The following is a 22,803-nucleotide window of genomic DNA, read 5'->3' on the forward strand; positions in this document are numbered from 1 at the left end:
TTGGTGGAGTGCTGCAGAGATGGTTGTCCTTCTGGAAGGTTCTCCCATCTCTACAGAGGAACTGGAGCTCTGTCAGAGTGACTATCAGGTTCATACAGGGGGACTCCAATCATGTTGTAGAAACATCTCAAGGATGATCAAGGGAAACAGGATGCACCGGAGCTCAATTTCGAGTCTCATAGCAAAGGGTTTGAATACTTATGTAAATAAGGTATCTGTTTTTTTCCATTTTAAATTGCAAAAATTTCTAAAAAACTGTTTTTGCTTTGTCATTATAGGATATTGTGTGTAGATTGATGAGGAAAATGTTGTATGTAATCCATTTTAGAATAAGGCTGTAATGTAAAAAATGAAATGTGTAAAAAGTCAAGGGGTCTGAATACTTTCCAAATGCACTGAAGCAGTCTATAAGATATATCTTATTACAGTTTAGGCCTACCTTGTTCTTTTCTTCCATCTGGCAATATCATATTAATGGATTAAATCTATTTAGTTTGCTTTGTTGCTAGTATTTTTATTAATTGTTTGAAAACACAAGTATTATCTACTTTCTGAAGGACAGCCAATGAAGTTGAGGCCAATGAACTCCATAGTTTTAATCGAAGGGGAATTCTGTAACACTTTATGACATCACAAAGGTATGGCAGCTATGGAGAATCATTTTCAAAACAATGTCCAAAGCGGGAAATCATTGGATGTGATTCATTCGATTCTATGCAATTTCATCTTTGAGGACTGACATGGAAGCAACCATTACACAACCCTGAACTCAATAAACCCACCAGAGTTTCAGAAGAGATATCAAACCATATCTGGTCATATTGTTTTACATACACCCAGGCTGTGCCTGGACAGTGATGGATGGCTATATGGAGCATCCTTGTCCATCATGTTCAGTGTGTTATTGCTCTCACCACAGAGGCAGCAGCCTCCACTAAGCAGCTCAGCAGCCTCGCTTCTGGTCACTTGCACACTATGATTTGTCTATTTGTTTTGGGATTTGTGTGTTGGCCTGTTTTGAAATAGTTTGATAATAACCTATTACTTTGACCTAATGCACTTCATCAATGATGGTGGTTGTATTGTTTTGGATTTGTACTGATAAGCATCATGTTGTCTTACTCTAGGGAACTTTCCAGCAAATGTGGATCTCAAAACATGAGTTTGAAGAGGGCGGGAAGCAGTGCGAAGACAGGAAGTGCCCTTGATCGACCACCAACAGCATCTGCTGCCTCCAGAACTCACAATAACATGTTTAACCTTTAACTGTGAGCTCAGGAACACCCAAGGACGGTAGTTCTGTCGATTAAAAAAAAAACTTTTTAACTGGATAATCAAATCTGCCTTTATAATTTTTTGTAGAAAACATGAACTATAACGAACCGTGTCACATATTCCATTGCTATGAAAAGGGTGAAAGGCTGAGTTCCTTTTGACTCCATCTTCAGTATGCCATTTTCAGTTTGTTTATGGACCTTATATTCTGATCTCAACCTTCTTGACAGGAAAGAAACGCTTGGTTAGTGTTTGTGTCTTATCCAATGGGTTGTCAGGTGAACGTTGAAGATGCTTCTTGGAGGTGATCTAATGATGTCATTGAATCGCTGTCATTGAGTTGCTCACTGGACAAGACAATTATTCACTGAAAATTAAATCTGTCTTTCATTTCACTTATGTTGATACTTGATTGGCTATTTGCTGTCTTTTGAAAATACAAAAATAAATATAACTGTTTTATGAAGCACTTGTAGACATTCATTGTTTTCAAAATCATATTTTCAGCAAAACAGATACATACGTTTACAATATGACATCAAATCAAATAAAAATAAAGTAAGTGATATGTAAATGATTGGCAAAAGGCTCCAACCATCCAAGTCATAGACTGTTCACTCTGCTACCACACGGCAAGCGATACGAGAGCACCAAGTCTGGGACAAAAGGCTCCTTAACAGCTTCTACCCCCAAGTCATTAGACTGCTGAACAGCTTCTACCCCCAAGTCATTAGACTGCTGAACAGCTTCTACCCCCAAGTCATTAGACTGCTGAACAGCTTCTACCCCCAAGTCATTAGACTGCTGAACGTTAATTAAATGGCCACCTGCACTATTTGCATTGACCCCCTTTGTTATTGATGTATTTTTCTAATTGTTTTCCACTGACTCTCTTGAATTGGCTCGATGCACACTCACTACACTCTACCCACACATTCACTGTGACACTGACCGACTTTCACACTAGCTGCTGCTACTGTGTTTATTATCTATCCTGATTGCCTAGTCACTTTTACCCTTACCTACATGGACATACTGTATTACCTCAACTACCTCGCACCCATGCACATTGACTCGGTACTGGTACTCCTTGTATATAGCCTTGTTATTGTTATTGTGTTACTATTTAGAAAATATTTTTACTTTTTTAACTCTGCATTGTTGGGAATGTGCTCGTAATAAAGCATCTCACAGTTATTTTCTGCGTATGTGACCAATACGATTAGATTCTCATCTGAACAAATGAATGCTCTCGTTGTTTATAATGAGGAATTTAATTAAATTATTTGGTTTTCCTAGAAGATTTGAATGGGCTGAGAAAGCCTTTCGTGATGGATCTAGACAATCTGGTGAAAAGGGAGGGTTTGCGACTCTTCTCTTCAAGTGGGAAGGACGATGCGATATCATAAATTCCCTCTGGAGAAAAGGAGCCATGAGATGTTGTCATCGTCTCTGCAACAAAAGACCATTAGGATGAAGTGCCTTGCTCAAGAGCACATTGACAGATTTTGCCTCGTGAACTCAGGGATTCTGAACCAGCAACCTATCGGTTACTGGCCCAACCTCTTAACCCACTAGGCTACCACCCAGCCCACAGTACAGTATGTCATATGTAACAACTCAGAGGAGTACAATGTCTTTCCAAATGAATTAATGGATTGGTAAAGGGATAATGTCTCAGTCTTGACTGAGCAGCAGCCTAAACAGCAGCAGGGCTTACCTGTAAAGTACACAGTAGGGGAAATGTTCTGAGGCTGGTACTCCAGAGACTCTTGAGGACAGAGGTTCTTACTAACTTTCTTGGAACCCTGGTTTGTGGGAAAAGGCACATTAAAACAAACTGAAATGTTTTCGATATCTTAAAGTACAGCATATCAATTGCAAAGAAGCAGTGCAATGCCATGACACAAATAATCATATATCTCACAAAAGGTCAACAGCAGTGTTATTCATGAAAGATGCATGTGTACTATACCGTTGTGTTAAAGGTGAGGACCTGCTCTCCAGTACTGCTGATGGTATCCCTTTCCAAATCAAACACGCCTTCTACAATGTCACTGGTGGCCACGCTGGTAGTGGACTCAAAATAACATTTAGCAGTGGCTTTGGTGATCATTTGAAGAATGACCATGCAAGTAGAAGTCTTTGGATCGTTCTGGACTGAAACATCAAAGTTTATGTTTTCATACTCATCTGACCACTGTCTCAGGAAGCCCTTCACTGTCTCTTCAGCAAATATCTGGAGAAGCTGAGAGGAGAGCTCCTTGGATATGGCACATTGTTCCTTTCTCCATTTCAGCCTTGAAAGAATGGAGTCTGAAGCACTTTTGGCTGCTTCCAATGTTAAGACCTGTGGAGTGCTGTGGCTGTCCTGAAGGGCTATCACTTTATCCACCAATTCATGACTGAAAATGTGGATGGTCCAAGTGGAAATTATTTTTCTCAATTTCCTAACAGCAGATCGGAGGTCGTCAAGATGAGAAGCACCCTGTCCATCTTCCTGTGTGTTCTCAACACTTTCCACCATAATGTCCACTACCACCCCAGCAGCTTGCCTGACTTTGTCCACAAAGGTTACAGGAAGTAAGTCCTCTGTGTGAAAGAAGTCCTCAATGATTGTGTTTCTAACAATGGGAAAGTCAATCTGAGCAGGAAACTCAGTGGGGATGGGAGTCCCGGGTAAGGTAGAGTGCCATTTCGACTGCCTTCCTTTTGAAGTAGGTGTTAGAGAGATGGAGGAGCGTGAAGAAGAGGTATTTCTTGTATTTTGGCTGTCAGCACTCCTACAACGGATCGTGCCAATATCCTCCAGCATGGATCCTGAGAGCTCAGTGGTTTTAGATAATAATTTGTGCGGAATGTCCACACAGGCATCGTTTCCACCAGGTGTAACACTGCTCTGGTTGACCTCAAGATGGCCGAGACTTGCTCTTTGTGATGCAGGACTGCTTTGATATGTAAAGATTTGGATTGAACCAAGTGTTGTGTCTGATCTTTGAAGATCTTTTCTGAGAAACTCCGTAATCTTACTTTGCAGACTGTAGTAGATGTTACGAGCAACAGACCAGATTTTTTTCTCAGAAACCTGTCCAGTGGTGAGCAGGGAGGTTCCAGATACCATGTCAGATGATTGGGTGGTCTGGGTGAGCTCCTGCAGATCTTTCACTATGGTTTGTATAATATCAGTAGATGTGGTGGATGTAGATACAGACTGGAGGTACTTATCTGTTGTACCTTCCTCCACAATGTTAAATGATCTAGAGAGGACCTCACTCACTCCTTTCTCAGCTTTGGTTTGGAACTCATGACTAGAAAGTTTTTGGAGGCTCTTTGTTGAAAGACTGTGGGAAGATGCAATGCCTTTGGAGGCAGCCGTGCTGCAATCTAGACTTACTGGAGAGGTTCGCTCAGTAGAACCTTGGAGACGTTCAAACATGTCTTCACATGGTGTTGGGGACCTTGACAAGGAGATGTCCTTCAGCTGAGGCAGAACACCACCTACCAACATGTTGACCTCAAGGGACATATCAGATATTTTCTTTCCTACTGTGGAGAAGCAAGGTGCATTTGATGCCTGATCCTCGCATGAGGTCAAGATTGTTGAAATGACCTCTTTGGTACTATTGGTCAGTAGAGCCTCGTCTGTTTCAGTCCAGAGAAGTTTTGAACTCTCGCTGACACCCATGTGTAGAGCCACTTCAAGGTTAAAACTGGGCAAGTGAGGCACACTCTTACTAGCTTGCCTCAAGTCCTGGCTTGCCAAACAAATGTGCTCCTTAGTCCCAAGATGTCCAGAGTCCTCTGTGGGTATATGACTAGACATTCTGCTCAGCATGTCTGACCTCCGCTGATGAATGATGAAGTCCTTTAATGTCTTCTTAATATTTTTATATAAACTAGTAGTAGCAGACCAGATCCTGCTCTTTCGCTTTTGTGCATTTTCCTGGAGGTCAGGTTCTCTCTCCTCTACTTCTGCAGGTTGCGCCAAGCTCTGCAGGTCTTCCACAAACCTGTCAATGATGCCAAAGGCAGCAGAATCCACACAAATATCCTTTGACAAGGTTCTCTGGTTTTGAACGGAACAAGACCTGGATGCTACAGAATAACCAGGCTGTGTACTAGTTAAGCTACTGTTGGACTTTTTAACTAGGAACTCACTCACTGCTTGAGTGGTGTCTCTCTTGAATTCCTCACTTGAGAGTTTTTTCATGCAATCTAACAGACTGGTCAAAGAAGCTGTGGCCTTACTTCTGCTGTCCTCAATTTGACAGGGGAACTCATATACTATTGGTGATGAGGCCCTGGAATGGGAGATATCCCCAAGCTGAGCCAGAACGCCCTCTACAAATTGTTGTCTCTCAATAGAGAAGTCTGATCCTTTTTCTCCAACAGTGTACAGGGGGTCCTCCTTTGACATCTCAGTCTTGTACAAGACCAGAAGCTCTGAGATGACTTCTTTGGTGCAAGTTGTCAGAAGGTGCTTGCTTTCTTCTGACTCAGTTTGTGCCCAAAGAAGTTTTGAGCACTCACTTAGGCCTCTTTGTAAAGTAACTTCACCAGTGGACTCTGGAAACTGAGGCTCACTCTTACTGGGCCTATATTTCATGTCTAAGCAAGGAAGTGGAACTGTCTCCTTAAACTCAGCATTTGTGATGTTGTCATCAGATGTGACCATGCTCTTTAGGGCAAATCTCTGAAGCTTGCCGAAACAATCTTTCAAGTTGTTTTGGATGCTGTGGTAAATGTGAACAGCAGCAGACCAGGCACTCTTCTGTTGGGGACTCTCTTCAGATTCAGCCAATGACTTCATATCTGACACGAAAGTCTTAACAACTACTGACGCTGCTGAGCCAGCTGGGTGAATTGACTCTGTCTTTACAATGCCAGACAATGTTTGACCTGATACAGCACCTGTTAACTCAGACTGAACGACTGAACTAGGAAAGCTCAAACTACTGACTTTTTTGTCAAGAACTCCACTCACTGCTTGTATTGCTGATGTTTGAATCTCCCGGCTGGAGAGTTTTTGGATGCTCTTAGATGTGAGCGTGCAGGAGGAACCAGATTCACCAATATTGTAGCTGCTCTCGTATTTCCTTATCAGGGCATCAAGATCGTCAATGAAGTCAACATGAAACGTGATCTTGTCCTTCAGATCTTTCAGCAAATTCTGTTCGTTCTCGTCAACAAAAGCCACCATTGTGTCAGAGATCATGGTCATGACTTGCCCTGTTAGACTCTTGCTCTCTTGGTCAACTTTTTCAAGTTTAGCAGCCAGCTCTCTCACCATGCTCTCAGTCACCTTGGTCTGTGAGTCTCCCCTTACCGGTGTCACTTGAGGGGTTTGGCTAGCGGAGGCACTCTTAACGACCACTGATACGGCCGACTTGACATCTTTAATCACTTCTGCCATTACAGCAGGGGTCATCTTCGGAGAGCCTGCACTTCCAGATGGAGAATTGGACATGCATGCAAGTTTGGAGAGAGATCCTTGCAGGCTGTCCTGCACACAGGTGACGAGGGTGTCTAACAGACTGGTGAGTGACGCTGTGAGAGATCTCTGTGACAATGGAGAGGAGGCAGCATCTTGGATGCCCAGTAGTTCGTAAAGACCTGGGATGATGATCTGCATCAGCTTGTCCGATAAAAACTGGACAATCCTCAGACCTTGTGTTTGTCAGCTGTATTCCAGAAACAGAAGATGTGTTTTAAAATGTTGCATAGTGCGTCTTTCAAAAGCTTATTTATTTATTAACTTGTCCGGTGGCCATTTGATTAATTGTTCAGCAGTCTTATGACTTGGGGTTAGAAGCTGTTATTGGTTTACCCTAACAAGTCCTGAAACAAATCATGAGCCAACTATCATGCTTAAGAAGGTATATAGTGTCAGTCTTATTGGTTCACCCTAACAAGTTGTTTCATTATGGGGAGAGGATAGGATGTAAGGGCGCTTCATTAATGTATTGAGGCCATTACATATACAGTATTTCACAATGCTAGGACACAGATTTGGTCTCCTAACCTTGTTCTGGTTGATTGACTCTCTAACAGTGCCTTCACACAGAGACCATGGTTGCAGCAGCTGAATGTAGCGCGGACTCTGTCCAGGAGGAGTGCTCAGCACATTGGGTAGACACCAGGATCCTGGTCATTAGGCAGATTAAACATACTGAAACAAGGAGGGACAACCTGGAATTGTCCAAAAAGGAACTCTTATTTGAGTTTTTATTTATATTTTTTACAGTGAACAAGATGAGACTTTGGAACGGATGATGCCTGAAACAATGCGGACGACTTAGAATTTCGTTCCTTTGGATGAGGCTTATAGATATAGTCAGTACTGTGTTTGATTTGTGTGCAGAAAGTTTACAAAGGCAGGCAGTGGATTCTCAGTCATTCCTATTCTCAAGTAACAAAAAACGTATCATATTTCACTGGCTATTTGTAGTAGCCAAATGTGAATGGAATTATTATTATTCTAGAATCATTCAGTTGACTATGTGGTTGTACTGTATGTGATTGTACTGAATGTGGCTGTACTGTACGTGATTGTAAGTGTTTGACATGGGTCTCATTGAGGCTCCAACCCCCCCCACACACACACTTAACACCAGTTTTTATCCATAGAAATCCTCACTTGCTGATGAAGACCTATAGTGGTTGAAATCAATGTAAAATACAGTATGAACACTGCTGCCTTAAATCTCTTTTATTAAGATGTGAATCATTATTGCTCATTTAAATGAGTCTGTGCAGTGTCAAAATAATACATCTGATACATAAGGGGGGAAAAATGCTAAAAATACCACAAGACATGAAATAATGGCATTATGGGAAAACAATACATACTGTATTTCACATTTATTTACGCTACAAAACTGACAACTACTGTAACGATGTGTTAGCACAGCATGAGTCATCATTCGCCTGCAGTGTGTGGATTTACACAGCAACATAGCAGACAGCTTAAATAGTTTATTTTTATTTAACCTTTATTTCACTAGACAAGTCAGTTAAGAACAAATTCTTATTTACAATGATGGCCAAACCCGGACGACGCTGGGCCAATTATGCGGCACCCTATGGGACTCCCAATCACTTGGGAGTGGGAAGAATACCAAATCCAATATCACACACTTCTTCCTTAGTATTCTGAGTACTGTCAGATAGCTGTGAGAGCTATGAGTGGATCGTGGACCCATGCATAAATGATAACTTTGCTGTAACTCAGTGGGGCAAGTAGAACATCCGGGTTAGTGTATGTGCATTATCTGGACAGTTGATTGTCTTTGTCTCAAAGCCTTTCCATTTCTGGGGTATTGAAGAAGCTTCTGATCTCAACCTTCTTGACAGGTAAGAAACACTTGGTTAGTGTTTGTGTCTTATCCAATGGGTTGTCAGGTGAACGTTGAAGATGCCTCTTGGAGGTGATATAATGATGTCATTGAATCGCTGTCATTGAGTTGCTTACTGGACAAGACAATTATTCACTGAAAATGAAATCTGTCTTTCATTTCACTTATGTTGATACTTGATTGGCTATTTGCTGTCTTTTGAAAATACAAAAATAAATATAACTGTTTTATGAAGCACTTGTAGACATTCATTGTTTTCAAAATCATATTTTCAGCAAAACAGATACATACTTTTACAATATGACATCAAATCAAATAAAAATAAAGTAAGTGATATGTAAATGATTGGCAAAAGGCTCCAACCACCCAAGTCATAGACTGTTCACTCTGCTACCACACGGCAAGCGATACGAGAGCACCAAGTCTGGGACAAAAGGCTCCTTAACAGCTTCTACCCCCAAGTCATTAGACTGCTGAACAGCTTCTACCCCCAAGTCATTAGACTGCTGAACAGCTTCTACCCCCAAGTCATTAGACTGCTGAACAGCTTCTACCCCCAAGTCATTAGACTGCTGAACGTTAATTAAATGGCCACCTGCACTATTTGCATTGACCCCCTTTGTTATTGATGTATTTTTCTAATTGTTTTCCACTGACTCTCTTGAATTGGCTCGATGCACACTCACTACACTCTACCCACACATTCACTGTGACACTGACCGACTTTCACACTAGCTGCTGCTACTGTGTTTATTATCTATCCTGATTGCCTAGTCACTTTTACCCTTACCTACATGGACATACTGTATTACCTCAACTACCTCGCACCCATGCACATTGACTCGGTACTGGTACTCCTTGTATATAGCCTTGTTATTGTTATTGTGTTACTATTTAGAAAATATTTTTACTTTTTTAACTCTGCATTGTTGGGAATGTGCTCGTAATAAAGCATCTCACAGTTGTTTTCTGCGTATGTGACCAATACGATTAGATTCTCATCTGAACAAATGAATGCTCTCGTTGTTTATAATGAGGAATTTAATTAAATAATTTGGTTTTCCTTGAAGATTTGAATGGGCTGAGAAAGCCTTTCGTGATGGATCTAGACAATCTGGTGAAAAGGGAGGGTCTGCGACTCTTCTCTTCAAGTGGGAAGGACGCTGCGATATCATACATTTCCTCTGGAGAAAAGGAGCCATGAGATGTTGTCATCGTCTCTGCAACGAAAGACCATCCAGCATGCCATCAATTTACATTTTAACTCATTTATCAGACACTGTTATCCAGAGAGACTTACAGGAGCAATTAGGATGAAGTGCCTTGCTCAAGAGCACATTGACAGATTTTGCCTCGTGAACTCAGGGATTCTGAACCAGCAACCTATCGGTTACTGGCCCAACCTCTTAACCCACTAGGCTACCACCCAGCCCACAGTACAGTATGTCATATGTAACAACTCAGAGGAGTACAATGTCTTTCCAAATGAATTAATGGAATGGTAAAGGGATAATGTCTCAGTCTTGACTGAGCAGCAGCCTAAACAGCAGCAGGGCTTACCTGTAAAGTACACAGTAGGGGAAATGTTCTGAGGCTGGTACTCCAGAGACTCTTGAGGACAGAGGTTCTTACTAACTTTCTTGGAACCCTGGTTTGCGGGAAAAGGCACATTAAAACAAACTGACATTTTTTCGATATCTTAATTTTTTATTTATTTCACCTTTATTTAACCAGGTAGGCTAGTTGAGAACAAGTTCTCATTTGCAACTGCGACCTGGCCAAGATAAAGCATAGCAGTGTGAGCATACAACAAAGAGTTACACATGGAGTAAACAATTAACAAGTCAATAACACAGTAGAAAACAAAGGGGGGGTCTATATACAATGTGTGCAAAAGGCATGAGGAGGTAGGCAAATAATTACAATTTTGCAGATTAACACTGGAGTGATAAATGATCAGATGGTCATGTACAGGTAGAGATATTGGTGTGCAGAAGAGCAGAAAAGTAAATAAATAAAAACAGTATGGGGATGAGGTAGGTGAAAAGGGTGGGCTATTTACCAATAGACTATGTACAGCTGCAGCGATCGGTTAGCTGCTCAGATAGCTGATGTTTGAAGTTGGTGAGGGAGATAAAAGTCTCCAACTTCAGCGATTTTTGCAATTCGTTCCAGTCACAGGCAGCAGAGTACTGGAACGAAAGGCGGCCAAATGAGGTGTTGGCTTTAGGGATGATCAGTGAGATACACCTGCTGGAGCGCGTGCTACGGATGGGTGTTGCCATCGTGACCAGTGAGCTGAGATAAGGCGGAGCTTTACCTAGCATAGACTTGTAGATGACCTGGAGCCAGTGGGTCTGGCGACGAATATGTAGCGAGGGCCAGCCGACTAGAGCATACAAGTCGCAGTGGTGGGTGGTATAAGGTGCTTTAGTGACAAAACGGATGGCACTGTGATAGACTGCATCCAGTTTGCTGAGTAGAGTGTTGGAAGCCATTTTGTAGATGACATCGCCGAAGTCGAGGATCGGTAGGATAGTCAGTTTTACTAGGGTAAGCTTGGCGGCGTGAGTGAAGGAGGCTTTGTTGCGGAATAGAAAGCCGACTCTTGATTTGATTTTCGATTGGAGATGTTTGATATGAGTCTGGAAGGAGAGTTTGCAGTCTAGCCAGACACCTAGGTACTTATAGACGTCCACATATTCTAGGTCGGAACCATCCAGGGTGGTGATGCTAGTCGGGCATGCAGGTGCAGGCAGCGACCGGTTGAAAAGCATACATTTGGTTTTACTAGCGTTTAAGAGCAGTTGGAGGCCACGGAAGGAGTGTTGTATGGCATTGAAGCTTGTTTGGAGGTTAGATAGCACAGTGTCCAAAGACGGGCCGAAAGTATATAGAATGGTGTCGTCTGCGTAGAGGAGGATCAGGGAATCGCCCGCAGCAAGAGCAACATCATTGATATACACAGAGAAAAGAGTCGGCCCGAGAATTGAACCCTGTGGCACCCCCATAGAGACTGCCAGAGGACCGGACAGCATGCCCTCCGATTTGACACACTGAACTCTGTCTGCAAAGTAATTGGTGAACCAGGCAAGGCAGTCATCCGAAAAACCGAGGCTACTGAGTCTGCCGATAAGAATATGGTGATTGACAGAGTCGAAAGCCTTGGCAAGGTCGATGAAGACGGCTGCACAGTACTGTCTTTTATCGATGGCGGTTATGATATCGTTTAGTACCTTGAGTGTGGCTGAGGTGCACCCATGACCGGCTCGGAAACCAGATTGCACAGCGGAGAAGGTACGGTGGGATTCGAGATGGTCAGTGACCTGTTTGTTGACTTGGCTTTCGAAGACCTTAGATAGGCAGGGCAGGATGGATATAGGTCTGTAACAGTTTGGGTCCAGGGTGTCTCCCCCTTTGAAGAGGGGGATGACTGCGGCAGCTTTCCAATCCTTGGGGATCTCAGACGAGATGAAAGAGAGGTTGAACAGGCTGGTAATAGGGGTTGCGACAATGGTGGCAGATAGTTTCAGAAATAGAGGGTCCAGATTGTCAAGCCCAGCTGATTTGTACGGGTCCAGGTTTTGCAGCTCATTCAGAACATCTGCTATCTGGATTTGGGTAAAGGAGAACCTGGAGAGGCTTGGGCGAGGAGCTGCGGGGGGGGCGGAGCTGTTGGCCGAGGTTGAAGTAGCCAGGCGGAAGGCATGGCCAGCCGTTGAGAAATGCTTATTGAAGTTTTCGATAATCATGGATTTATCAGTGGTGACCGTGTTACCTAGCCTCAGTGCAGTGGGCAGCTGGGAGGAGGTGCTCTTGTTCTCTATGGACTTCACAGTGTCCCAGAACTTTTTGGAGTTGGAGCTACAGGATGCAAACTTCTGCCTGAAGAAGCTGGCCTTAGCTTTCCTGACTGACTGCGTGTATTGGTTCCGGACTTCCCTGAACAGTTGCATATCACGGGGACTATTCGATGCTATTGCAGTCCGCCACAGGATGTTTTTGTGCTGGTCGAGGGCAGTCAGGTCTGGAGTGAACCAAGGGCTGTATCTGTTCTTAGTTCTGCATTTTTTGAACGGAGCATGCTTATCTAAAATGGTGAGGAAGTTACTTTTAAAGAATGACCAGGCATCCTCAACTGACGGGATGAGGTCAATGTCCTTCCAGGATACCCGGGCCAGGTCGATTAGAAAGGCCTGCTCACAGAAGTGTTTTAGGGAGCGTTTGACAGTGATGAGGGGTGGTCGTTTGACTGCGGCTCCGTAGCGGATACAGGCAATGAGGCAGTGATCGCTGAGATCCTGGTTGAAGACAGCGGAGGTGTATTTGGAGGGCCAGTTGGTCAGGATGACGTCTATGAGGGTGCCCTTGTTTACAGAGTTAGGGTTGTACCTGGTGGGTTCCTTGATGATTTGTGTGAGATTGAGGGCATCTAGCTTAGATTGTAGGACTGGCGGGGTGTTAAGCATATCCCAGTTTAGGTCACCTAACAGAACAAACTCTGAAGCTAGATGGGGGGCGATCAATTCACAAATGGTGTCCAGGGCACAGCTGGGAGCTGAGGGGGTCGGTAGCAGGCGGCAACCGTGAGAGACTTATTTCTGGAGAGAGTAATTTTCAAAATTAGTAGTTCGAACTGTTTGGGTATGGACCTGGAAAGTATGACATTACTTTGCAGGCTATCTCTGCAGTAAACTGCAACTCCTCCCCCTTTGGCAGTTCTATCTTGACGGAAGATGTTATAGTTGGGTATGGAAATCTCTGAATTTTTGGTGGCCTTCCTGAGCCAGGATTCAGACACAGCAAGGACATCAGGGTTAGCAGAGTGTGCTAAAGCAGTGAGTAAGACAAACTTAGGGAGGAGGCTTCTGATGTTGACATGCATGAAACCAAGGCTTTTTCGATCACAGAAGTCAACAAATGAGGGTGCCTGGGGACATGCAGGGCCTGGGTTTACCTCCACATCACCCGCGGAACAGAGAAGGAGTAGTATGAGGGTGCGGCTAAAGGCTATCAAAACTGGTCGCCTAGAGCGTTGGGGACAGAGAATAAGAGGAGCAGGTTTCTGGGCATGGTAGAATATATTCAGGGCATAATGCGCAGACAGGGGTATGGTGGGGTGCGGGTACAGCGGAGGTAAGCCCAGGCACTGGGTGATGATGAGAGAGGTTGTATCTCTGGACATGCTGGTAGTAATGGGTGAGGTCACCGCATGTGTGGGAGGTGGGACAAAGGAGTTATCAGGGGTATGAAGAGTGGAACTAGGGGCTCCATTGTGAACTAAAACAATGATAACTAACCTGAACAACAGTATACAAGGCATATTGACATTTGAGAGAGACATACAGCGAGGCATACAGTAATCACAGGTGTTGAATTGGGAAAGCTAGCTAAAACAGTAGGTGAGACAACAGCTAATCAGCTAGCACAACAACAGCAGGTAAAATGGCGTAGACTAGGCAACGGGGCCAACAGATAAAACAAACAAGCAGAATGGAGTACCGTGATTAATGGACAGTCCAGCGTGCATCAGCTATGTAGCCAAGAGATCAGTGTCCAGGGGGCAGCGGTGGATGGGGCAGGGAAGCTGGACTGGCGAGTGTTATCCAGGTTTAAAAAAACTAACAATGACTAAATAGCTTGTAGCTAGTTAGCTGGTTAGCTTCTGGAGGTTTTTGAGTGTGTTCTAAAAAATAAATAAAAAATAATAGCGATTCCGTATCACATTGGGTGAGGCAGGTTTCCGGAAGGTATAAACAAATTAAAAGTCAAAAGAGATAGAAAGTAAATATGGGTCCGGTGGGCGTTTGGGACGCGGCGATTCAGGCGGTTAGCAGGCCTGTGCTAACAAGCTAACAGTTTGTAGGCCCGGGCTAGACAAGGTAGCAGTTAGCGGACTGGAGCTGGACAAGCTAGCAGTTAGCAGGCCGAATTAGCAAGCAGGGAGATAGCGAGGGCTAGAGAGTTAGCCTTTGGGGGACGTCGCGATGGGGTGAGTCTGTTTATTCCTCTTCATGCGGTGACATCGATAGACCGGTCGTGGGCCCGGGTATTGTAGCTCAGGAGTATGCTACGGTGGTAGCGCAGGCCGGGCTAGCTTCAAGCTAAGTGGGTGGAAACGCTAGCCAGGGGTAATCATCCGGGGTTGCGGTTTAGCTAGATAGCTAGTTGTGAAGATCCAGCGTATTTGGAAGCTTAGGGATAGCTATGTAAAAAAACGAAAAATAAACTAAATATACAGGGACACGACACGACAGGACGACTTACTGCTACGCCATCTTGGATCAAGTACAGGATATCAATTGCAAAGAAGCAGTGCAATGCCATGACACAAATAATCATATATCTCACAAAAGGTCAACAGCAGTGTTATTCATGAAAGATGTATGTGTACTATACCTTTGTGTTAAAGGTGAGGACCTGCTCTCCAGTACTGCTGATGGTATCCCTTTCCAAATCAAACACGCCTTCTACAATGTCACTGGTGGCCACGCTGGTAGTGGACTCAAAATAACATTTAGCAGTGGCTTTGGTGATCATTTGAAGAATGACCATGCAAGTAGAAGTCTTTGGATCGTTCTGGACTGAAACATCAAAGTTTATGTTTTCATACTCATCTGACCACTGTCCCAGGAAGCCCTTCACTGTCTCTTCAGCAAATATCTGGAGAAGCTGAGAGGAGAGCTCCTTGGATATGGCACATTGTTCCTTTCCCCATTTCAGTCTTGAAAGAATGGAGTTTGAAGCACTTTTGGCTGCTTCCAATGTTAAGACCTGTGGAGTGCTGTGGCTGTCCTGAAGGGCTATCACTTTATCCACCAATTCATGACTGAAAATGTGGATGGTCCAAGTGGAAATAATTTTTCTCAATTTCCTAACAGCAGATCGGAGGTCGTCAAGATGAGAAGCACCCTGTCCATCTTCCTGTGTGTTCTCAACACTTTCCACCATAATGTCCACTACCACCCCAGCAGCTTGCCTGACTTTGTCCACAAAGGTTACAGGAAGTAAGTCCTCTGTGTGAAAGAAGTCCTCAATGATTGTGTTTCTAACAATGGGAAAGTCAATCTGAGCAGGAAACTCAGTGGGGATGGGAGTCCCGGGTAAGGCAAAGTGCCATTTCGACTGCCTTAATTTTGAAGTAGGTGTTAGAGAGATGGAGGAGCGTGAAGAAGAGGTATTTCTTGTATTTTGGCTGTCAGCACTCCTACAACGGATCGTGCCAATATCCTCCAGCATGGATCCTGAGAGCTCAGTGGTTTTAGGTAGTAATTTGTGCGGAATGTCCACACAGGCATCGTTTCCACCAGGTGTAACACTGCTCTGGTTGACCTCAAGATGGCCGATACTTGCTCTTTGTGATGCAGGACTGCTTTGATACGTAAAGATTTGGATTGAACCAAGTGTTGTGTCTGATCTTTGAAGATCTTTTCTGAGAAACTCCGTAATCTTACTTTGCAGACTGTAGTAGATGTTACGAGCAACAGACCAGATCCTTTTCTCAGAAACCTGTCCAGTGGTGAGCAGGGAGGTTCCAGATACCATGTCCGATGATTGGGTGGTCTGGGTGAGCTCCTGCTGGTCTTTCACCATGGTTTGTATAATATCAGTAGATGTGGTGGATGTAGATACAGGCTGGAGGTACTTATCTGTTGTGCCTTCCTCCACAATGTTAAATGATCTAGAGAGGACCTCACTCACTCCTTTCTCAGCTTTGGTTTGGAACTCATGACTAGAGAGTTTTTGGAGGATCTTTGTTGAAAGACTGTGGGAAGATGCAGTGCCTTTGGAGGCAGCCGTGCTGCAATCTAGACTTACTAGAGAGGTTCGCTCAGGAGAACCTTGGAGACGTTCAAACATGTCTTCACATGGTGTTGGGGACCTTGACAAGGAGATGTCCTTCAGCTGAGACAGAACACCACCTACCAACATGTTGACCTCAAGGGACATATCAGATATTTTCTTTCCTACTGTGGAGAAGCAAGGTGCATTTGATGCCTGATCCTCGCATGAGGTCAAGATTGTTGAAATGACCTCTTTGGTACTATTGGTCAGTAGAGCCTCGTCTGTTTCAGTCCAGAGAAGTTTTGAACTCTCGCTGACACCCCTGTGTAGAGCCACTTCAAGGTTCAAACTGTGCAAGTGAGGCACACTCTTACTAGCTTGCCTCAAGTCCTGGCTTGCCAAACAAATGTGCTCCTTAGTCCCAAGATGTCCAGAGTCCTCTGTGGGTATATGACTAGACATTCTGCTCAGCATGTCTGACCTCCGCTGATGAATGATGAAGTCCTTTAATGTCTTCTGAATATTGTTATATAAACTAGTGGTAGCAGACCAGATCCTGCTCTGTAGCTTTTGTGCATTTTCCTGGAGGTCAGGTTCTCTCTCCTCTACTTCTGCAGGTTGCGCCGAGCTCTGCAGGTCTTCCACAAATGTTTCAATGATGCCAAAGGCAGCAGAATCCGCACAAATATCCTTTGACCATGTGTACTGGTTTTGAATGGAACAAGACCTGGATGCTACAGAATAAGCAGGCTGTGCACTAGTTAAGCTACTGGTGGACTTTTTAACTAGGAACTCACTCACTGCTTGAGTGGCATTTCTCTTAAATTCCTCACTTGAGAGTTTTCTAATACAATCTAACAGACTGGTCAAAGAAGCTGTGGCCTTACTTCTGCTGTCCTCATTTTGACAGGAGAACTCACAAACTATTGGTGATGAGGCCCTGGAATGGGAGATATCCCCAAGCTGAGCCAGAACACCCTCTACAAATTTCTCTCTCTCAATAGAGAAGCCTGATCCTTTTTCTCCAACAGTGTACAGGGGGTCCTCCTTTGACATCTCAGTGTTGTACAAGACCAGAAGCGCTGAGATGACTTCTTTGGTGCAAGTTGTCAGAAGGAGCTTGCTTTCTTCTGACTCTGTTTTTGCCCAAAGAAGTTTTGAGCTCTCACTTAGGCCTCTTTGTAAAGTAACTGCACCAGTGGACTCTGGCAACTGAGGCTCACTCTTACTGGGCCTATATTTCATGTTTAAGCAAGGAAGTGGAACTGTCTCCTTAAACTCAGCATTTGTGATGTTGTCATCAGATGTGACAATGCTCTTTAAGGCACATCGCTGAAGCTTGCCGAAATAATCTTTCAAGTTGTTTTGGATGCTGTGGTAAATGTGAACAGCAGCAGACCAGGCACTCTTCTGTTGGGGACTCTCTTCAGATTCAGCCAAGGACTTCATATCTGACACGAAAGTCTTAACAACTACTGACGCTGCTGAGCCCACTGGGCGAATTGACTCTGTCTTTAAAATGCCAGACAATGTTTGACCTGATACAGCACCTGTTAACTCAGACTGAATGACTGAACTAGGAAAGCTCAAACTACTGACTTGTTTGGCAAGAACTCCACTCACTGCTTGTATTGCTGATGTTTGAAACTCCCTGCTGGAGAGTTTTTGGATGCTCTTAGATGTGAGCGTGCAGGAGGAACCAGATTCACCAATATTGTAGCTGCTCTCGTATTTCCTTATCAGGGCATCAAGATCCTCAATGAAGCCAACATGCGATGCCAAAAATGTGATCTTGTCCTTCAGATCTTCCAGCAAATTCTGTTCGTTCTCTTCAACAAAAGCCACCATTGTGTCAGAGATTGTGGTCATGACTTGCCCTGTTAGACTCTTGCTCTCTTGGTCAACTTTTTCAAGTTTTGCAGCCAGCTCTCTCACCATGCTCTCAGTCACCTTGGTCTGTGAGTCTCCCTTTACCGGTGTCACTTGAGAGGTTTGGCTAGCGGAGGCACCCTTAACGACCACAGATAAGGCCGACTTGACATCTTTAATCACTTCTGCCATTACAGCAGGGGTCATCTTTGGAGAGCCTGCACTTCCAGATGGAGAATTGGACATGCATGCAAGTTTGGAGAGAGAACCTTGCAGGCTGTCCTGCACACAGGTGACGAGGGTGTCCTCTGAGACACCTAAGAGGACTTGTAGCGTCTCAGAGTTGGTTGTTTTCTTCTGCACATCAGACAGAGAGGTTAGAGTCCTTGAAAACAGAAATCATCACAGTCAAACAAATAATATGTAAGGCTGTGATGCACATTCAGTGTGTCAAATACATCTGTACCATTTAAAACAATGAGGAAAACACTGCTGTTTCTCTGAGAAAAAACCTTAGTGTGATGTCAGCCTAACTGCTTAATTTCTAAAGCCCAATAAAATGTTTTTTTTTGTATAAGTCATTTGTATTGAAACTGGCCTGTAGATATCTATCTATCCTGGCAATATCTATCCTCTACAAAAATCCAAATTGCTATAAGCTTCAAATACTGTAACTTCTAATAACTTCAAGGACAATCATAAATAAAAGGCAGTTTGAAGAAATGTTAAAGGGAAATTTCTAAATGTTTCAACTTCATATTCATCATCTCCAGCACCACCCCAACATCAGCATATGTGAAAAACGGGCATTTCTATGTTTTGTAGTAAAAAAGAAAGAGGAAGATAAGTGTTTTCTATGACATCATCAACCAATTAGTAGGAAATGCCTACTCATAATTGGTTAAAATCACACGATGCACACTGATGATGTCATTACAATCTAGAGCTGAGCATTTAACCAACATTTTTGTTACACGTTGGTCAATTAGTTTTTAAACAACTAATTGACCGACGTCGGCTCAATTATTTGAATTCCATATAGTTAATTTTTTTCTTCTTCTGTGAGCTCGATGCTCAGTTTCTGTAGAGATAAATCAGATCAAGCATGAACTATGCAATGTAGTAGGGAGTTGTAGTTTCCAACAGGTCAATATTCTACATAGTTTGGCACAGAAAATATGGCAATTAATTTCCATAATCTATTGCACACCCACTTGCTTGTCCACTCTGTGTGGAGCAGATACGGAAACCTCATTGACTGAGACGGAGAGACGAGAGAATGCATGAGAGAGATAAAAAGCAGTTGCGTTGCGAGGATTCTCTACCTGGAAATACATGATCTAAGTGATTGACAGTCGGTGTTCAGCGGTCATAAAAGTAGGTCTTATTTACTTAGAAGAACTACTAAAATAGTGATTTTGTCAGACAGGATAAGCAGCAGCTCTATAGAGATGAGTTGATGACTTGGAATGAAATAATAAAGTCATCAAATAAATATTTTATATGAGAAAATAAATGATGGTTGATAAGTCATAAACAGTAATGGACAGTCACTACCATCATGGGACTTTTATTCATTGTTTTATTATGTGTTGTTACAGCATTCAACACACATAATCCATAGTGCATTCAATGTCTAAAAAAAGTATCCAAAACCGTGATTATTTTTTAAATATTTGAATCGAAACCAAACCAACCTCAGAAAGCACTAATTTCTCAGCACTATTGGAAACAGTTACGTCCCTCTATATTTTTTTTACTACAAAGCATGTAAATGTGTAATTTTCACATATGGTGATGCTGGAGATGAATATGAAGTTGTTAAATTTCCCTTTAAGAACATACCTCATGGCCCCCTTGGGCAGGTAGCTTCCACTGCCCTTAGTCAGGTAAATCTCCTTGAACTTAAGTTGTGATTCCTGCTCTTCTTCCTCTTCCTGCTCCATACAGTTGGAGGAAGGGTAGGGAGTCGGGATGCGAAAGCTATTGTACGACTTTCGACTGCCTGGCCTCTTAGGTACACCAGCCTCAGTAAATCTCACGCGGGACTTGGTGTTAGTCTTATCGTCTAACAGACTGGTGAGTGACGCTGTGAGAGATCTCTGTGACAATGGAGAGGAGGCAGCATCTTGGATGCCCAGTAGTTCGTAAAGACCTGGGATGATGATCTGCATCAGCTTGTCCGATAAAAACTGGACAATCCTCAGACACAAGCCGGCAAGCTGTTGTTTTGTCAGCTGTATTCCAGAAACAGAAGAAGTGTTTTAAAATGTTGCATAGTGCGTCTTTCAAAAGCTTATGAACAAGGTTAAAGATTAGGCAGAGTTTTCATGGTAATCTGATTAAATTGTCAGTAACATGATCTTACCGGGTCAAACATGCCCTCACGAATCCCCCTCCATTGCCTGAAAACAATATTGTTATAAATGTTGTCATATCAGGATGCGTGGCAGAATTGTTTTTATTTAATTATTTGCCTGATCGTGAAGTTATACTTGCTTTGTGTCAGTTGTTTTGGCAAAATTGCAATGTGACAACTTTTCTAGCACTGAATATTTTTTACCGATTGATCAGTTTCTAATTTGATCCTATTTCCTTGAAGGTGTGATAGTACCAAAGAAAACAGAACATACTTCTCAGTTAGGTTTTGAAGGAAGTCCATAAGTGTCAGATGTTCCACATTGTTGAGCTTCCCCTCTTCTGTGGTTTCCATCACTGAGGTTGCTCTGCTCCTGGTAGAATTGCTCTGCTCCTGGTAGAAATGTAATTATATTGCAAATAATCAAACTTAATATACAACAATTATCATACTGAAATGATTATTAACTGTTAAAGAGTGGAGGAGCATTGGCAACGTTGGGCCAATTAAACAACTGCAACACAACAGAGATGGTTGTGGTACGTCAACATTGCCAATGATAGCATCACTATAACATTTTATTGGATTAATGTTGTACTATGAAATGACAAGGTCAACTTACCATCTCATTGACAGCTTCAGAGGTCAGGTGGTCATCCATCACACAGACAGGCAGGTCTAGAGACTGGGACAAGGCTCTATGGTCATAACCAGGAGAGAATGGAAACAACATCAGAGCAGTCCCAATGGCAGAATCTAACCACTGTCTTCATGTCAAAGACTCACTCACTCATTTGCTTTGTCAGACCTACCCCTTAGAATGACTTCGATATTAACACTGTTAGTAAGAGATCTCTCAATAATAATTCTCACAATAGCATATTGGTAGTAGTCAGTGACATATTAAAGCTAAGCAGGGCTGGGTGTAGTTAAAACCCTGAATGGGGTTCGATCCCGGGCTGAGGTGCTGCCTATTGTTTTTTTCTGAAAGTGTATATAATGTTGAAAATCTGACATGGTTTCAAAGGTACAAATTCAACCTATTTTATACAAGGTTTGGCTATGCTGAATTTAGTTTACAATGATGACATCATCCTGTGGTTGAAATTTCACCCTCAAAACAACAGTTAGGCCTATACCCCAATATATCCACTACCCCCCCCCCCCCCCCTCCCCCCTCCCCCCACCCTACACACACACACACACACACACTTTATATTTTACCAATATATATGGAGCCACCAGCCCTAAAGCATGAACATGTTTTTTTGGTAGAAAATGTGGATTAAGAGAAGCAAAATGATCTTTTCGCTAGTTTAATCTAAATGGAAGGGCAACATGACATTGACAAACTTTGACATATCTGCTTTCACCGGGATTTAAAAACCCAGGCTTTCCTAAAATGTTTACCTCAGCCAGTCTAGAACCCAGGTGTGGCTGCATATACCCCATTATCTCCACTACCGAGGTGTGTCTGCAAAACACATGCACTCCTCCATAAGGTTCATGGCTTGCCTATTGTTTTATCCCAGTACAAGAGGGGCAACTGGATTCAGGATTAAACACAAGCAGTCTTTAAGGTATATCTTATTACAGTTTAGGCCTACCTTATTATTTTCTTCCATCTGGCAATATCATTTTAAGGAATGAAATCTGTTTTGTTGCTAGTATTATTATTAACTGTAGGAAAATACAGCTGTAGAGTACAAGAATCAGCTACTTTCTGAAGGGCAGCCAAGCTCATAAGCAATTTAGAACCTACAGGGAATTATGACAAAATTGGAACGCATGAATGTGTCACAAACGCCTTGTGGTCACATGTTATTTTAGGGCGTGGCTCCGCATTCGTGACCGGGTCTCTTATTTCTATTTCCCGGTATCCGTTAGTGCTGGAATTTGCGATTAATACTTTTCTCATGCCGAAACCGGATTAAATACATACCGGTAGTCAAAAATTATGATATTCGCAATGTCATTAAGCAACAAAAACAAACAAAAAAAGCGTCTACAATTTCGAAACATGATTTTGTTATCAGTTCAGTACCATTTGTTTGATTTTGTGGACCCACGACTAGCCTTTATCCATGTTAGCTAGTTGCTAGCGATGCTAGTCAGCATAGGCTGCTACGTGATAAACAGTTCGCGTCAGCGAATTAGCTA

General features: G+C 43.0%; 1 protein-coding gene across 1 annotated transcript; it reads right to left on the reverse strand.

Annotated features, from left to right (window-relative positions):
• Window positions 1-3,244: 3,244 nt before the first annotated feature.
• LOC116361842 (uncharacterized) lies at window positions 3,245-22,500 on the reverse strand. Its single transcript, XM_031816136.1, has 7 exons — window positions 22,251-22,500; window positions 21,266-21,341; window positions 20,918-21,036; window positions 20,653-20,689; window positions 20,494-20,521; window positions 6,260-6,942; window positions 3,245-3,514 (listed from the first exon to the last, which is right to left on the reverse strand). The coding sequence occupies exons 2-7, from the start codon at window positions 21,302-21,304 to the stop codon at window positions 3,245-3,247; spliced, it is 1,176 nt and encodes a 391-aa protein (XP_031671996.1). The 5' UTR covers window positions 21,305-21,341; window positions 22,251-22,500.
• Window positions 22,501-22,803: the final 303 nt, after the last annotated feature.

The sequence above is a fragment of the Oncorhynchus kisutch genome, unplaced genomic scaffold (genome assembly GCF_002021735.2).
Source record: "Oncorhynchus kisutch isolate 150728-3 unplaced genomic scaffold, Okis_V2 scaffold748, whole genome shotgun sequence".
NCBI classification, from domain to species: Eukaryota; Metazoa; Chordata; class Actinopteri; order Salmoniformes; family Salmonidae; genus Oncorhynchus; species Oncorhynchus kisutch.

Excerpts from the sequence above, each read along its gene's own strand:
- LOC116361842 (XM_031816136.1), bottom strand. The coding sequence starts at position 21,304 with ATGGATGACCACCTGACCTCTGAAGCTGTCAATGAGATG. Across the intron at positions 21,037-21,265 it reads CTGAAGCTGTCAATGAGATG|GAGCAGAGCAATTCTACCAG; the intron begins GTAAGTTGACCT and ends CATTTCTACCAG. Across the intron at positions 20,522-20,652 it reads GTGAGGGCATGTTTGACCCG|CTGACAAAACAACAGCTTGC; the intron begins GTAAGATCATGT and ends TCTGGAATACAG.